The following is a 15428-nucleotide window of genomic DNA, read 5'->3' on the forward strand; positions in this document are numbered from 1 at the left end:
TTCCAGAAGTTTCTCTCAGAAAAATTAACCTTAACTCAACCAAACTCGGATTTCACTGGGGCTAGGTCTGGTCCAGGTCCAGTTCCAGGTTAGAATACCACACTTCAAAAGCGAATTAGGGTATTTTTTTGTATGTACACAAAAGATAAACATCGTTTGTCTTTCCAAAGTTTTGTATATTTTTTTGAGAAGTTCTGTATATTTCATCAACAGCGTTTAGTCTGCCGGATCACCCTTTTTCTGTATCAACCTGACTTAAAAAGCTCAATGTAGACTGGTAATAGGAAATTTCACTGTATCAGGTTAATACATATTGACACGGAGAGAACACTTTGTTCTCCTGCCACTGGAGTTGAAACACTAGTGCAGAACTTTTCAGCAAAAATATACACTGTAAAAGAGAGGAAAAAAATGTAAAAGCCAGCAAACACCTCCCACAATGCTTCCCATGCAATCAAGAAACTGTGCGTCCATAGCACACTGAAGCCAGATACAGATTCTTTGCCCATTTCTCCTGCATGCCATCAAAACAGATCTCAACTGGCTTAGAAAATGCAGAAGAAACCAAACCAAACCAAATTTCCTAACAAAAGAGCTCTCTCTCTCTCTCTCTGGTAAGATCACTTCGAAACACTGCCCCCAGTTTTGGAGTCACTTGGTGGATGCAGAAAAATCAAGCAAAATCACCAGTACACTCACTGGTTCAGTAGTGTTCCCACCAGAAGCAAGACTCAGTATATCATCAAGTACACCAAAGTTGGTAAGACAAGTAGCAATGTTCGTCAAAAAAATGAAAAAACAAACTTGAAGCCACCCATATGATTCACTTTCTCGGTTCTTTACTCACCTTAACATGTGTACTAGGAAAAGCAGATGTTCGCAGGGTCTCCTGAGTTTCATCACCAGGTTTACGTTTAGGTACACTCAGGATAAGAGCAGCCTGGTCCCATGTAGCAGCTGTGGAGGTTATTCTGTAACCAGTGTCCCAACGTTTATGGATACCCTCACTCGGATAAAGAAAATCAAGTTCAACCACCTGGACCGCCACAACAGAACCCAAGACAACAAAATTAAGTTGTCTATTAACCTCAAATCAAAATAACAATAACTACCAAAAAGACCAGATCCAAATAAATGCAGTACTAGTCAAGATACTATAATAACTGAACCTAGTATAAGATAAAATTGCATGTGCATCCACAAAAAGGTCTCACACAAGACCTATAACCAAAAACCAAAAATGTTACTTCTTGAAGTATTAAACAACACATTGCAAATGATAAAACTTTGAAATAATGCATATCTTCCATCCAATTTTCTAACCTGCAGGTACAAAAGATGTAGTTACATGTAGCACACCCTTGAGTAAACCAGTCTACTCAAGTGTAACCATCTGATCAAATCAATACCAGCGAAGTACCTCCGCTAATGTGCCACAAATGGTCAGCAAGAGGTATAAAAGGTACCATGACATATCCACAAGAAAGCATAAGTAGTACAATTTTACAAGTGACCAGAAAAACTGAAGCATTTCCATTAAAGCATTAAGAAGATTGTGAAGTATGAAGTCATTTCAAGAGTCTGTTACAATGAGAAAAAAGGACAGGAATCCACCTGATCACTAAATCCAGCATTGCGAGACATAACAACACCCCACCGGCTTCCTGCAGTTGCCATGGAAGTCACATGGAACCCTTCTCGCCACTTCTTGCTAATCCATTTGAAAGGAAAAGAATCACTAACTTTGTAAGATTGTTGGGAATACTGGGTGCCTGCAAGGGTTTTAAAGATATGATGAATAAAGCACAAAATCAACCACCAAAAATGAAAACAAAGAAATTGATAAAAGGAAGAACAGATAGTAGATACTTGAAGAATATAGGAGGTAGGTCACCCTTTAACAAACTAATTGACAGATAATTTAGAATAAAAAACATGCAAAATGCCGGATAAGAAAAATAAATGAAAAAATGAACCAATTTCAAGGAGCCCAAGAACAACCTATTTAGGCATCTGCAGAAGAGCTCAGTCCTTTATGCTCATAACCAAGCTCAAAAGAAATGCTTTCAGGCGTCAATATTAGCATTGCCTAATTTAGTGATCCTTAATGAATGACCAAGGCTTTTACATGTTTTGTACAGAATCTGATTAGCATACAAGTTGAGTCCATGGTACCGGCCACCTTTTACAGTTTAACAAATAAAAGAGTTAATTGAGCTCAAATACCCCAAGGTTCGGATGGCAAAAGGAGAAGGGTAAAGACAAGTCCAGTAATAAGCCAACATGAGCAACTTCATTTCAATATTTACACTAATCACAACCCACCTGAGATAATACAATGGCTTCTTTCTACTTAGTGTAAACATAAAATAACATGCTAGAAAGACAACAACCTCAAACCCTTCAACCATGTCAAAGTAAGATCTTGGAAAGATCAACTTCTTTCAATCTTCCATCAAAACCAATTAGAAAGCAGGAGGCAATTTACAAACCAAGGCTTGAAACAGGTATTGATTAAGCCAGTAAATACAGAGGTCACAAGAAACTATTAAACTCAAGATAGTTCAAATATACATAAAATTTTCTAATAATTGCTATAAATGTAGTAAATTGAGCAATATCTTCAAGCTTTTAAATCCCTACACCATCTCCAAAGCTTCCGTACGTATACTCCTTCCCATCAACATCAACAGCTAATATGAGTCCATCAACACTAGACTAATTTGGCCTTCCATACCATCTTCAACCAAGACATGATCAAGATTATATTTATCACTGACAATTTTGCATAGAAGAAGTATACTGGATTAAATTCTTCCACAAACAAAGAAACAGTTCATACAGATATCAAGTTTATTCATATTGACACAAATTTAAATATAAAAACACAGAAAACTTTAATTACAGTAGCACAAAAATTTTCTGATACATCAGATAGCACGTCATAGACAATGTGACATTAGTACGCATATTCATCAGAGACAAGAAAAACCAATGACAGAATCCAATGAAGTGAAATTAACCTTTGGACATCACCACAAGGGAGCTTCCATTATTAGCACCAGCAATAGAGCTAATATAGTAATTCTTTTCCCATTGGTCCATAATCCATTCCTACAGTATTTTCAAGGACAAGTTTTGTTAACAAAAAAAAAAAAACAAGAGATAACAAGAAAGTTAGCAGAATAATTTGTAACCTTGTGCAAGAAGGAGGGTGATAGTTCATAAACTTGAGATGAGAAACCAGTCCCAGCATCCATAATAAGTGCCCAGAGATTAGAGCATGATGCTACACAGCTTATAAGTAGGCCATCCTCATTGCCTCTCTCCACATGTTGTGCCAGACGAGCATCAGCCACATTATAATGATATCTACACGAGACGAGCATGTCAATGGTTAAATATTAATTGAAAGCATGATAGTGCTGATTGTTTGACACCACATGATTGAACAAAAAAGAAGCTATTGTTATTACTTTTTAGATAAACAAGAAGATACAGGAATTGAATTTCCTATTATATCGTAAACTAATGTAAAACAAGTTTCCAATTATGTCAAAACACTGAGTACCCACTTTTCATTTAAAAATGAGAGAAAAGATGGAAACTAAAGAGCCCTAGCTTCTGAAACTTCAGTTCTCACTTTGAACTCCTTTTATATTCTCTCGCTTCCTTTCAAGCCAAACAGACCTTAGGGAAAACATGCTAACAAAACTGTTTTACAAACACATAAAATAAAAACAGAGGAAAAAGGCAGGAACATTTTTTCAATGTAAAAAAAGAATGATAGATCTAAGAGATGAGTCAAACCCCCAGATTATGAATTCAATTTTTTTTAGAATGACGAGTTTTATTGCAAGACCTGAGGGCAAAGAACAACAGAAATTGGGGGGGAGCCTCTGTAATAATGAGAGATTGCAAAGAGACTCCATTCTTAGCTAGGGAGTCAACAAAATGATTTGCTGATCTCAATACATAACTCCCTGAATGAGAAGTAGAGGAACAAAAATCCAAGATAGATGACATGGTAATGCTACCAGGGGGGAACAGCTGGTTTTTAAGCACCAACCATTGACCACTTTGGAGTTCCCTCCCATCCCCAGCTGCCCACCAAATAATAATCTGAAAATGAGAAGGCTGTGCCGGAGGGCCTGGATCTCAGCTGTTGTGGAGTCAATAAAGCCAAGAGGACCCATATATAGACAATCCCATCATAGTCACAGAAAACTCCACAGAGTTCACCAGGACCGAAGTTACCAAGAGCACCCCTGTCAAAGTTGAGTTTAATGGTGCCCAATTGTCTCTAAGAAGGCCACCCTGGAAGCTTTCAAACTTAGGCTGCAGGCTGATTCAGGCAAAATAGATCTTAGAAAATTTTCTACTACAACAACCAGAGGTATACAAACAACCCCAGAGCACCTGCCGTTCCTCTCCAACCAGCGTCCCCAAGAGATATAAATGAGGAAAGCCAAAAAGAGGTCCGTACTGAATTCTAGGAGAAGCCGCACATCTCAGCACCAGGGAGGAGGAGGTGAGTGACATGGGTAGTGGAGGAGAAGGTGAGGGACACTCTCCTCCACAGCACCACAAAAACTGCATAGAGGCTGGGGACCATAGTACCACGGTGTCCCAGATTGTCCACAATTAGATTCCTATTACAAAGTGCACTCCAAGGGAAGAATTTTGCCTTTCGGCTGACCAAGAAGCTTCTATGCAATGCTAGCTTCACGTTGCTGACTTTTGTTCTCTCGCCTCAATGAATCATAGGCAGATGCAATAATGAACTTTCCACCATCGGCCATCAGCGAACTGCAGAATGGGGACATCCATCTCAGGGGTCTCAAATTCCGGAAGTAGTAGAAGTTCAACACCAGCAATTTGAACTTAATTCAGTATTGTTTATCCCCAATATAAGAAAGACCAAACTTCAAACTAACTTAAAGCCCTAACACCAAAGGACTATTTTCAACTACAGAAATTTGAACTTAATTCAGTGTTCTTTATCCACAGTAGAAGAAATACCAAACCACAAACCAACTTGAAGCCCTAAAACTTCAAAAAAAAAAATTGTTTGTGAAATGTACACTATACGAACATTTTCATCTTCTTATCTAGGCTTTATATAAAAATTGGTCTACAATCTGAGATCAAAAACTTTTTAAACATATAAAAAGATAAGCTCCAAGGATGGAAGGGGGTTGCTGTCCTACATTAAAAGTTATCCCTTTAATTTTGTAAGCAATTTTATTTCTTCATCATTGTACAAAAGGTCAGGTGAAACTGTAGAATGGGTAAATGGGAAAAATAGTCAAACCCACTTTTGGAGTTGAAATTTGGTGAAAATGATGGAATCTTAATCAGTTAATTGGACAACTAAATATAACCAGAGTAGCATTTACACAATTATTACTATTTACAGCCCTATGGAAAAAAGTGCTAATAAATTTACTTTCTATAACACCAGCTCCTGTTGGGAAAAAATTTAGGCTTCAATTCAGAAGCGTCCAACGTTGAAAAGAATAAGTATAAGAGATGCACTAGTCCACAAAGAAATATGAGCAAAAGCATAAAAATAATTAAAATTTAATAAAAATTAGATGTGTACAATCTCAGAATGTGCCCCTTCCATTAAATCTCTAATAATGATTTTGTTTATCTGATTGTGGACCAACAACTTGATTTAGATCCGCTTGATTGGCTAGAGATTTTATATCTTTCTAGCCTCTAAATAATGTTCAACAAGAGAACTTTCTTTTTTTTAAATAATCTAACCAGAAAAATTTAATCTTGAATAATGTCTCCAGTCCAATATTCAAATTAACTTCAAATGGTTGTATAACTAATACATAAATAAATAAAAGAAGAAAAATTAAGAGTATTGGGGTATAATCTCTAAATTTTCCCCTTTAATTAAATCTCCACAAATGATTTTGTTTATCAGATAGCCGGATCAACAACTTGATTTGGACCTCCTTGATTGGCTCACAATTTGATTTCTTTATAGCCATCGAATGATCTCCACTTCATGTATCCAAGTTTACAAATTAATTTTTCCTGACACACTTTAACATTTCAACAACCCAACTTCCCTAACAAAACAATGACATAAGTGGTAGGTGAATTCACCAACCATCAAGTATCATAACCCAATTAACTATGCACTATTTTTTTAATAGGTAACACATTTAGCTTGTTCGGTAGGCCAAGAACAGTGGAAAAAATTAACCTATTTCTTATATTTAGCAGCATCAACCAACTAACATTTTGTACCTCTGTTTCATAGCAAGTCTAGCATTGTAGACTGAAATCCACTGGGTTGCAGGAACCCCCAATCGGACCTTCTTCCTGGGCTGTCCATCATCTACATCCTCAATAGTCAATCTCCCTCTTTTTTGACCAACTTGATAGATTATCTGAAAATCCAGTTAATAACATGAAAAAGCTGGACTTAGGAATTAGTAAACAGTATCTATGTCTATAATATCAGAAATACCACCACTTACCTTCTGAGCACCATCTGTATTAATTGGCCTAATAGCAGGGTCGGGTCCTATTAAACCCTCAAACAACGATATTAGCTTTGAATAGTTAGGTTCCTCATCGAATTTCATGTTCACCACAACCTCAAGAAACTGCTTAAAAGGAGGGGGGCAAAAACAACACAACATTTCAGGAGAAGTAGCCATCTTCTTCTTGCAAACCTGAAAAGATTTGTTTTCTCCCTGAAAAAAACAATTTGTCCACCAATAAAAGGAAGTAAGTAACAACTCGCAAATTACACACACAAAAAAAAAAAAAAACTTTAGATATCTTCAGAAACCTTTTTTGACTCTTAGACAATGTGTTATGACTCGGAACTGGGACCCAACTCGGGGAACTCACATGGAAGTGGGAGCACTTAACTATAGTAGAAGGGGTGAGTCTGAACCTCCTCCATCCGCCACCACTTTCCAAAACAGAGTCCAAGGTCAACTCACCAGTCAGAACCTCCAAGAACCCTCAAGAAGCTCTTCCATTTAGAAAGATATGAAAATTATTTAGTGCCTTAAAGCCACTAGCCTAGTTTCAACCTTTTGAGTAGGATAAATATTCAATAGCATCATTTCAAAATGATACAATTTCAACTAGCATCCTTTGCAAATACATGTCGAAGAATATGTCAAATGAGACAATTATAATTATAACTACATTATCCATTTGTTATTTTGAACTGGAAAAATTGTTTGGGTACATACAAGGACGTCAAAGTCCCGTAGAATTGCAAGCTTGAGTGGCCATTTGTAAGTCCAATAAAAGATAGAGAGGTAAATGCAAAATAGAAGTCACTTGCAAAGGTTTTTTATTTACATCACTAACATACTAACAGAAAATTCGTTTCACCTGATACCCCTGCCATGGCAACCTTCCTCTATGAAGAAAAATGAGTGTGTATGCAAGAGATTCTAGATCATCTCTTCTACTTGCAGTCCTTCCAAGGTGGGCATGGACACTGGCATATCGAACAGTTCCTCTATAGCACAATTAAATGGATCAATAGACCTGAGGAACAGATTAAACCAAAAGAAAACAGAAGAATCAAACAAGAAGAAATTCATTTCACCTGAAAACATCAGGACGTTGATCGTATTCAACATGCTGCGCAGTGGCACCATCTTTCCATTTAGTTGCTGCAACAAAATTAACACAATAAATAAGCAACAATAAGACAAAACGAACAAATAAAACATAGTATAGATGAATTAAACTGATAGCATAGAAGAAACAAAACATATTTATTGGAAGATAGTAATCCAATAGCAAGAAAAGTTTCATCACCTAATCCTAAATCTACAAGAAATAACTTCTTTTCTTGTGACGTGGCAGGCTGGCCTAGTAAGAAGTTCTCAGGCTTCACATCTCCATGAACATAACTAGAATGAAAGAAAAAAGTATTGTAAGATTTACAAAATGTTAACATCTTATAGGAAAATACACTTGTCAGGTTTCATGTAGGGACAGTTTCTAAAAACCACCACAGATCAATTTAATATGAAATAAGCTTCTGTTTGCTTCAGTTTGTTTTGCAAAACCACTTCTGTAATCAACATAAGCAAGTTACCCTTTTGAGTGCATTTTCTCTAGAATTGAGATAGACTCAACAGCAATACAAGCTACCATTTCTGAGGACATCCTGCAAATTCAGATGAACAACCATGTCATCAAATGGATGTCAATTTAGTGATTATTTGGACACTAAAACAATTGAAGCAATAAATAAAAATTCCCATTGTCAGAGAAAATACCAATACCACAATAATACTAATTGAATTATTAATAACAAAATAACAGTAACAGAAGGACTTAAATAGCGATCTGGTGAATTGGGCATATGTTTGACATTGCATTATTAATGACAACATAATAGTAACAGAAGAATTTAAAGGTCATCTGGTGAATTTGGCCGATGTTTGTCTTACAAAGAAAGCGGATTGGCTCAGTGCGAAGTGGAGTCAGACAATGAATGTTGCCTTCTTCATTAAATAGATTTTGAAATTTGGTACCTATAGGGATGCTGTTTGGAGGCTTGTCATGGTGGCCAAACTTAACAATCAGAATCCTACTGGCTTGATAGTATCCATGCAAGGAGACTCCCCAATTTGGTGAAAGATCATCAAATTCCCTCCCAGCTTCAATAGTCACTCTCAGTTCCACATGGGTGATGGCTCTTTTGCTCACTTACAGACAGACCATTTGGTTGGATAAAGACCTATCTTCTTAGGATACCCCGGTCTTCACTCTTATATCTAATTTGCTAGTTTCTGATGCTCACCAAACTGAAGTTCACGCTTTTTTTTCTGAATGTTTATTACACAAGCACACACCCTCCTCATTCCCTAGTGAAACTTAACTCAAAACCTGACACTAGAAACTCCTCATGTACCTATTGAGCCATTGGGCCAAGACAAACTGAAGGCCATGTTGCTGGCAATTTGGGAGAAATCTCAATGAAAGAGAGATGGACAGTAGTTGCTGTCTCTTGTCTTTGCTTAAGAATCATTAGTTCAACTTAAAGACAAAGATAAGCAGATTTAGGTTCCCTCTCCTTCAGGTTCATATCCTGCTAATGGCAGGATCTAACATCACCAAAACAAAGCTGCTAGTGCCTGAAAACTTGAAGAGCCACTAAAGATTCTTTTCTTTATATGGAGTGCAGCTAGAAGGAGGATGTTAACATTTGACAATCTGGCCCGATGAGGGGTCAACATTTCCAGCAGCCTATGCACCTTTTGTGGTGTCCATAATGAAACAAGTGATTGTATCCTTATTAGTTGCAGCAGCTTCTCTCAGCAAGTTTAGTCTATCACTCATCAACATTTAATCTGCGATTCTGTTTTCCTCTATCCTTCAATGAGCACGTCTGCACCCAGCCTACCCCAACTTGGTAGAGTTAACATGGAAAGCTTGTCTCGCTTATGTTCCATAAAGACTTTGGTTAGAAAGAAATGGGAGACATCTTAACAGAAGATCCTTCTCCTCGGAGAAGATGTTGATGACACCTGCTTCAATGCTACCACATGGGTTTGTAATCTCAAGGAATTCAGCGATATTTAAGAAGGGAAAGATAAGAAGCAATTGGAAGTTAGTTCCAACCCTCCTGACCTACAAGCACCCTGATGTTTCAACATGGTCCCCACCAATTCAGAGTGCTATAAAATTAAATTTTGATGCCTGCTCATGTAGCAACCTTGGCAAAGCCAACTTTAGAGAAGTATTTTAACGTTTGGTTCCTGTTGAGCTATATGTTGTTCTTCTTGGTTTTCGAATACATCATACTCGTACCAATATTCCTCTTGAAGTTCAAGGAGATTCTAAAGCCGTTATTAATTGGTGCAGCAGCTCAAACAAATCTTCCTTAGAGACATGGGAATGTTTTACATGAAAATTGAGATTTCTCTTATAATAATGTATTCAACTGGTCTAATGCTATGTTCACAGACAATTTAGCTGATCATCTAGATAATGTGGGGGTTGATCACCGATCTCTCATTGTTATGACCACCCCTCTTTTTCTTTGTAGCTTGCTGCTGGCAGGCTTTCTAATGAAATCACTATTGTCATAAAACGATAACAATAACTAGATAACAGACATTCACGGTTTCAGATGTTAAGAGATATGAAAATTAGCTCATTATGAAAGAGTGCAGACAGAGTGCAGAGCAACTAATAAAAACTTTCTCCAGCACCCAGTGCTAGAACATAGGAGTTTTTTTAAAATTTTCTCCATCAATATAAATAAGAACCGTCATTTAATTTTGAAAAGCAAGACAATTAAAAAACAAATAAATGAGTTTCATCTCTCTAATGACCATAGTTAAAACATCATCTCAACCAGATTCAGCTGTTTTGTCAGTCCAAGAGTAAAATCAATGTAATATACAGAGGGTAAGGGTGTGAACGGTATAGCAGGATGAAAAAATACTCACGCTTGACCAGAAGAATTCCATGTATCCCATAAGCTAGGACCTAGCATATCCATGACCTGGAAAGAAACAAGGAATGAGAGTTATCTACATGTACCAAAACAAAAGAAATCAGCTGCCAAAACCAATAATGTTAAGAGCAGTTCAAGTTGGATAGCCCAGGGTAAAATTTTATCATATCACAGGCATGAGGGGATTGATAGCACATGAGCTAAAGCAACAGTTTGCTGCATTTGGAAAAATATAGATTGAGCAATCTCCATACCATTACATAGTAGTCACCCTGTCTCCCCTTATAGTGAACTTTGGGCACACCATGGCTCCCACCTAGAGTACTGGTCAGAAAGAAATTTGTACAAATTTTAAAGTAACACTAGAAGAGTGCAACAAATATTGGGGATTTATTATAAGATGGAAAACAACAGTTTACATACTTATAAACTTGCCACTCATATGGAGGCCCGTAATTACAGCCTTTGCTGCTTCTATGCTCAAATTTCAAAGCAACCTGAAGCAGAATGTCATCAGCCAAAAGATTTTCATGGGTTACAAAATTATTTGGGACAACCCTGGATAAGTTACCTCCATAGCACCAGGGCCTGAGGGCCTATCAGTCCCACCACTGACACGGCGACCAACAAAAACTTGACCAAACCCTCCTTTACCAAGCTTGCGCTCAATCTTATAAACCGGAGAACCACCTACCTGTACCTGAATAACGATGAGAGGAATGATGATGCTAGCACAAATAAATCACAAGAAAAAGCAACTCAAGTAGCAAAGCACATAAGTAATAACAATAATGATAGTGATTTCTTTTGAAATGGTGATAATACCATTAAGCAGAGGAGAAAGAGAGAACTAAAAACAGAAGAGACAGTAATGAGTTGAATAAGCTAACACTCGAAAAACAGAGTCAAATAAGACATGAAAATCAAATCAACTGCCTTCCAACCCATTCACTAAACCCAAAGAAAATATCCAAAAAAATCAATAAATAACCAAGCTTATTATGAAAAGCTCCACTCTCTATATCAAAAAGTGAAATAACATCATTAACTCAACCATCAACATCATGAGGACTTGCCCCGGCCCAAAAATAAAAACAATAAAACATTAAAAAAATCAAGAAAATAAGTACAGACTGCGTGACTGAACATACTCAAATAAAAAGCGTAAAAAAAAGATAAAGTTAGCAGGAAAAAAAAAACAGGACTAGGAACTAAATAATCAAAGTTGTGCACTCTACCAAAGAAAGTTGAATGAAAACCGAAATTAGACACAGCAAGGTCTTTGTTTTTCACATTAAATACAACAAACTAAAATAGACGAGCAAGATCTAAACCCTAGTTGTTACATTAAGAAACATCATACGTAACCATTGATCCAAAATCAATAGAAAAGCTGGAAGACGAGATGAAATTAAGAAAAAATAAATACCTCAAAATTTTTTACCTGTAGGCAACAAAATCATAGTAAAAAATAACTGAGGAAAATTTGTTTAAAGATAAAAACTGAGGAACATTATCAAAAAAATTGAGGACAGCTTCAATCACCACTCAAGCAAGAAATAGTTTAACTACAATAATGTAGTAGAAATGTTTTTTCCGAATGATGATAGATTTAATGAACAAAGAGGAGAGAATACACAACTCTCAGACTGAATTAAATCAACTCAAATGGAAGGGGGCTGATCATAATGAAAGATAGGAGATTCCCCCCTCCTTAACAAAGCATGTCAGCAATACGACCTAGTAAAAGCAAGAAAAAGCACTGTCTGATATGCTTAACTTGAGGCTGACAAATATAAAAGCAAAGCACTATTAGGTGAGAAGGGGATGCAACAATAAAGTATCAACCTAAGCATATCATTAAAGACCAAAAGTGATCAAGTTATATAAAAATCTTAAGTAATGACTGAGTTTGGAAATAAACTAAACAAAAAATTAGATTGAAAACACAAGCGAGTACCTATACAAGTATCTCCTGTCAACAAACAAACAGCTGAAAGCAGACTAATCCAATACATACAGTTAGAAAGAGAAGCAAAGGGGCAGGGATGCAACATAAACCAAACGAGTTGCACGCAAAATCCCATACAACAGCTTATAGACCAACCATGTCATATGGAGCTGGGTGTAGTACTTAAGTTTCAGTGCAGCAAAACTAAAAATGACAAAATTTGAAACGACTACGAGAGAGGGCAGCTACATCAGAATCGGTAGACGAAAAAAATAAAAGAAAGATATATGAGATAGATTTGAGTACAGAGAAAACTATTAGGTAAATCGCAATAGCCCACCATTTGGAAGGCTTTCTGCGATTTTGATTGATGTTCAAGCCAAAAGAAAAAACATGAAAAAGCAAAAAAAGGCATGCAGGGACGCGTTGAGGATGAACTTGAAGAATACCTAGTACTCGATGTAACAAATAAAAGAGCAGAGCGCAGGACGATGAATCACATAACAGACAGTGATATTGTTGAGCAAAGGCTTTGAGACTGATGCCGCAGATGATGGTGAAGATGATCATGGTAGAAGCACAAGCATACATGATATACCTCAATAGCAGAAAACAGATTGCCCAAAGAACAACGGACTGCAAGATAGTAATGATTATGGAAGACATATAGCATACCTTCTCAGGAAAGGGAGGAGTATTCCCTTCCTCTTCCTGACCAACTGCCTTATTGGCGCTTAAACCACCGCTATCGTCTGCCATCGTCACCTTCCCGCGAGTCTCTGGCACGGCCGCCGCTACAACCTCTTTAACGTTCTGGACCACAACGTCCACTTTCTCTTTACTCTCGAGACCCGCACTGGAATCTTTCAGGACCTTCACCCTTCGAGTCCGCCTTTGTTGGTTAAGTTTTGCCTTCTCGGCCTCTGCTACTGCCGCTGCAGCCGCCGCGGCAGCCTCTTTGGCTACCGTCGCTCGAGTCCTTATATAATTGGCAACCTGGGCTATGGGTTTTTTGGTATCAGCGGGACCCACATGCTCTCTCGGCTTTCGCCTGAGATCTAGGGGAGCTCGGCCGCGACGAACCCCGCTACGCAGCTCTGGCATTGTTCACCCATACAAACGGAAACACCCCTTATGAATCCGACCATGATCTTGCTCACCGAAAGCTCCAATTCGCCACCATGCCGGAGCCGAACCCCCTAGAAGTCCTCAAATAAGAAACCCTGGAACCGAGACGACGAATCAAATGATGGAATTAAACAAAGCCGACGACCAAAAACTAGATGTCAAAGGGGAAAAATTAAACTCTAATCTGAAAAAGCACAAACTCAGAAAAAAAACCGATGGCAATCGATGCGGTAACTTCAGCGAACACCGAGGCTAAGAGGAAGAATTGAATACGAAATTGGGCGTGGGCGGACTCGCTCCTTTTTTTCTGGTTTTGCAAGAAACGAAGAGACGGATTTTTCCACCGGCCACTATGGGCAACGCCGTGTGACAACTAATTCAAAGCCCTCGTATTGGCCTCTAAGCAGGACCAGGCGTTATAGCAAAGCGGTCACGGTCATTCCACCATTAGAGATAGGCCACGTCTTCGCAGATGAATAAAAAGTTTTCTTTTTACAAATTCCCCTATTTACAGCCTTCTGGAGATGGCTTACACAGTGAGGCCTTCCAAGTCGAACGAGTGTACCGTTAATGCATTATTCGAGTGTACTGGAGACATTTGATGCATGCTGACTTGCTAAGATGCGTGGCGAGTAGGCTAGTCGGGACACTTACTGATCGGGCCGTCCATTCTCTTCTCCTTACTTTCTTGTCGCTGCATCTCGGCCATCAAGAAACAGACTTCACGTGTTGTGGAAACCGGAGGGGAACGCTTGAACCGGAACCGGTTCCAGCTATTAGCTCCAAAGTCAAAAATTGGTTGGTCTACTCGGTTCACATAATCACACCAGGGTCCAGGGTTTTCGACTAGGGCTCTCATAATTTCAAGTTAGCTCGGGTTGCCTGAATTAAAATGTTAAGTTTGATGGGAGCAAAACTTGTTGAACCGATTGGTTCACATAGTGATACCAAGGTTCCCGGGGTTTCAATAATAGGGGTTGTAATAGTAAAATTTCACAAACATGGACAACAACACTTTGGTGTTTATTTGTTGTGTGTGAATAAAATTTGGTTTCAGTTATTATCTCCAAAGTCAAAAATTGAATGGGAGCAAAAACTCGTCTACTTGGTTTACATAATCACACAAGGGTCCAGGGTTTTCCGACTAGGGCTCTCATAATTTCAAGTTAGCTTGGGTTGCCTTAATTGAAATGTTAAGCTTGCTGGGAGCAAAACTTGTTGAACCGACCGATTCACATAGTGACACCAAGGTTCTTGGGGCTCCAATAATTTCAAGTCAGATCGGGCTCCCATAATTAAAATGTGAGGGAGCATCCTAAAAAAATATAAAGAGTAATTTTATATTTTCGAAGCTTACCACTTTCAAACGATGAGTCTAACTGCCTAAATCACAAATCGATTTGCAAATTCAAAGAAATGTGGTTAGCACTAGTTGACTATTAAAATGTAACACTATTTTAAGGAACTAATTTATCTCTATTTATTTTATTTAGGAGTTGTTTGTGCCGATCAATGGAAAGAAAAATGTCGAGTGGAAACATTTTCCCTTTTACCTAAATTTACTAAAGTTTATGTTATTTTTATATAATTTTTTTGTTTGATTTCTTTTTTATTTTCAACGATTATTTAAAAGGTAAAAAATGAATTTGTTGTTATCCCAATAGGAAACAATGGGAAAATGTTGTGATCCTGGGTTAAGTACTTGGCTTTCCGCTACCTACTAGGTCAGTCTTTTGGATAGTATTGGTTAGATGCTTAAAAATAAATAAAAAATATATATATAAATAATTTTTATGTCACTCACTTCTCATGTTTATCTTATTTTTATTATTTATAAATATTTTATTTGATCCTACTATAGACATAAATACTAATCCA

General features: G+C 37.6%; 1 protein-coding gene across 3 annotated transcripts; it reads right to left on the bottom strand.

Moving 5' to 3' along the window:
• Window positions 1-255: 255 nt before the first annotated feature.
• LOC137958761 (casein kinase 1-like protein HD16) lies at window positions 256-13923 on the bottom strand. Of its 3 annotated transcripts, none has more exons than XM_068805885.1 (17): window positions 13824-13923; window positions 13098-13645; window positions 11043-11171; window positions 10895-10968; window positions 10726-10795; window positions 10464-10519; window positions 8099-8170; window positions 7816-7910; window positions 7601-7667; window positions 7381-7510; window positions 6504-6722; window positions 6271-6413; window positions 3198-3372; window positions 3024-3114; window positions 1615-1772; window positions 848-1036; window positions 256-514 (listed from the first exon to the last, which is right to left on the bottom strand). In XM_068805885.1, exons 2-17 carry the CDS (start codon window positions 13524-13526, stop codon window positions 455-457), a joined length of 2157 nt encoding a protein of 718 aa, XP_068661986.1. In that variant the 5' UTR covers window positions 13527-13645; window positions 13824-13923; the 3' UTR covers window positions 256-454. The 3 variants fall into 3 exon arrangements, with proteins under 3 accessions (XP_068661986.1, XP_068661985.1, XP_068661983.1); XM_068805884.1 differs by having other exon boundaries at window positions 13764-13923; XM_068805882.1 differs by having other exon boundaries at window positions 13751-13923.
• Between the last annotated feature and the right edge of the window lie 1505 nt (window positions 13924-15428).

This window comes from Aristolochia californica, unplaced genomic scaffold (assembly GCF_029961685.1).
Source record: "Aristolochia californica isolate CCGP_79_NKW_82.1479 unplaced genomic scaffold, dmAriCali1.0.hap1 SCAF_3, whole genome shotgun sequence".
In the NCBI taxonomy this organism is placed as follows: domain Eukaryota; kingdom Viridiplantae; phylum Streptophyta; class Magnoliopsida; order Piperales; family Aristolochiaceae; genus Aristolochia; species Aristolochia californica.